This window comes from Lathyrus oleraceus, chromosome 3 (genome assembly GCF_024323335.1).
Source record: "Lathyrus oleraceus cultivar Zhongwan6 chromosome 3, CAAS_Psat_ZW6_1.0, whole genome shotgun sequence".
In the NCBI taxonomy this organism is placed as follows: Eukaryota; Viridiplantae; Streptophyta; class Magnoliopsida; order Fabales; family Fabaceae; genus Lathyrus; species Lathyrus oleraceus.
In genome coordinates, this window is record NC_066581.1 from 262,554,405 (window position 1) to 262,557,209 (window position 2,805).

The following is a 2,805-nucleotide window of genomic DNA, read 5'->3' on the forward strand; positions in this document are numbered from 1 at the left end:
ATATCCTAACTTTAATCAACTTGGGTTTAAATTACACAATTTAGATTATACTCCGAACAAGATACACTAAATACACTCCACGTAGTATTAATGTATAATTGATTTGGAAGAAAAACACGTGGATACACTCTTTCCACTTTCTTCATTATTATCAAATGTCTCTAAATTCTATTTTATCTCTATAGCCAAAACCAAATTATTAGATACCATATACTACCAAACCAAAATACCAAGCACATTATCACTACTACCAAAATAGACTAATTTAAGCACCTACATCAATAATTAATTAATTAATCAGTAGACTTTTCCAAAAATATAACTAATAATTAATAAATTAAAGAAGCCGGTTATTATTTAATCTAACCCACTAATATATATATAATATAACTACAAAAATCAATTTATTATTAGTTATAAACTGAGACTTTCCTCTCTGGCTTCCTCCATGCCTGTTCAGAGTAATGAGCCAGCCTCCATAGAATAAACAAATATATATATTTTCATTACAAAGTCAAATAATTATTTTCCCTCAAAGCATGGGATTCTATACCTTGATTCTTGACCCCTAAATCACCCCTTCTCACGTCCTTATAAGACAACTAAAAGAAACCTACAAACCTAATCACACGCTTATATATATATATTTCAAGGTATATATTCAAAAGCATAGTCCATCAATATTATTCTCTACATTTTGCTTCAACAATAATAAGTGATATATAATAAAATCATAAACACATAGTATTGTGTTTGTGATAAAAAATTGAAGGTGCAAATTATGGCTGCTTCTATGTCTTCTTTCTTATCTATGAAACCTATGAAACCAAGAGAAACATATCTCAAGAGATTCAACATACGTCGAGGGATGCAAGTAATAAAAGTACAAAATTATCATCAAGATGAAGGTGATTATCATTTTCACAATATTTTAATATTCTAAGTGTTGTTTTTTCTTAATATATTTGTGATCAATATATCTTACTAACTTACTAATCATGATCATAGGGAGATCAACCGATATAGTAGATGGAAATTTGAATGTTCTAAAGGAGAGGATAGAGATAGTGAAGGTGAAGGAGAGACTTGAAAGGTGTTGTAGATATCGACATGGTTGGAATTATGTGCCACTTTCTATTAATGATCATAAAAGAAACAAAAGAGAGAAAGAATTGAGAAGCTTCATTGAGTTGATTTGTCTAGTTTGTGGAACTATTGGTTTGACCTCTTTTGTTGGAACCCTTTTCCTTTGCCTTGTTTCATTGATTGTTCATTTGCAAGTATGACTTATTAAAAATGTATAGGTTATTAGTTTGAGTGTGTTTAGCAGTTGATGAGTATAATTAATTTCTTCTATTAGAAAAGGTTTTTGGAGGTGTCTTCATGGTCGTTATATATCTACATCGTATGTGAATTTTGGAACCTATAGCACCCCATTTTATTTAAAGTGAATTAAATTAAATTTTAATTTTCAAAAATATAAATTGATCCTTATCGAAATATTTAAGCAAAAATTAAATTTCTTTAAAATTGTGAAAATTTCATAAATATGAACGAAGGTATTACACAATCATGGATGCATAATTATTAAATCCAAAGAGGAAATGAAGGTTCCGAATAATAAAAACAAAAAACAAAAAAATTAAAGAGATTTGAATTTTGTTGAACATTTCTTTAAAGTAATCTTAAGTCTTTGATTGAATCAAAATGTTTAGAAAGTTATTTTGACCTACATTAAAAAAGAAAACAACGTTAAGACATTTTTTCTTTAGTTCTCTGTCAAAGAATTATTATTTTTTCAATTTAATAACGCATTTGATATATATGAATTTGAAGATATAACACAAAAAAAATAGTCAAAATAAAGAGAGAAGAGAAAGAAGTATAGAAAAGTATTTATACTATGTCACAACAACGTAGAGAAAATCTCCTTCTTTAATCAAAAGACTTAATCCACATAATTATGTGACGAAAATAAGTATTTTTTGCGCAAGGATCCTCTCCCGTGGAGATTTGGTGTAGTGAAATTTGAATCATCCATTTGTTTCACTGCATATCACCACGGAGAAGATTCTGACAAATGAAGTGACAATCAATTTCAATATATTTTATTCTCTCGTTGTGGACAATATGAATGGCATTATGATTGTCACGATAAAGACCTGTCGAAGAAGGTTGAGATGTCTCTAAATCAGCAAGAAGCCAACAAAGACATAATATCTCAGATGTCGTATAAGCAAGAGCACGATATTCAGCTTCAATGCTAGAGCGGACTGTCAAAGTTTGTTTCTTGCTACGTCAAGAAATAAGAGAATCTCTAAGGAGAATACAAAAACCTTTGGTGGATCGACGATCACTAGGATCATCGGTCCAATCGACATCAGAGAAGGCTCTAAGAATCCATGAGGATGTAGTTGACTAGTGTAGACCATAAAACATGTTGCCCTTAACATACCAAATAATTTGGAGGGCAACAACATAATGAGTGGAACGTGGAGAGGCCATGAATTGACTAACCAAATGAGCAACATATGATATATCAGGTCTAGTAATTGTATGGTAAATCAAGCTACCTACGAGTTATCGATAAAGAGAGACATCATCGAGCAAAGTACCATCTTGAGGAGTAAATTGAACATTGGGTTCTAGAGGAGTATTTTCCATTTTACAATCAGTGAGACCTGCTCAAGAAACAAGATCTGAAGCATACTTAATGTCGCACCTCGAAAAATGAGAACACGACTTAAGCGAAGCGCAATCGCACGCTCGCAATGATGGACTGAACAGAGTCGCCACCGAACTTTA

General features: G+C 31.1%; 1 protein-coding gene across 1 annotated transcript; it reads left to right on the plus strand.

Moving 5' to 3' along the window:
• Positions 1 to 447: 447 nt before the first annotated feature.
• Positions 448 to 1,418, plus strand: LOC127129145 (uncharacterized). Its single transcript, XM_051058431.1, has 2 exons — positions 448 to 908; positions 1,009 to 1,418. The coding sequence occupies exons 1-2, from the start codon at positions 782 to 784 to the stop codon at positions 1,284 to 1,286; spliced, it is 405 nt and encodes a 134-aa protein (XP_050914388.1). The 5' UTR covers positions 448 to 781; the 3' UTR covers positions 1,287 to 1,418.
• The last annotated feature ends 1,387 nt before the right edge of the window (positions 1,419 to 2,805 follow it).

Excerpts from the sequence above, each read along its gene's own strand:
- LOC127129145 (XM_051058431.1), top strand. The coding sequence starts at position 782 with ATGGCTGCTTCTATGTCTTCTTTCTTATCTATGAAACCTATGAAACCA. Across the intron at positions 909-1,008 it reads AAATTATCATCAAGATGAAG|GGAGATCAACCGATATAGTA; the intron begins GTGATTATCATT and ends TCATGATCATAG.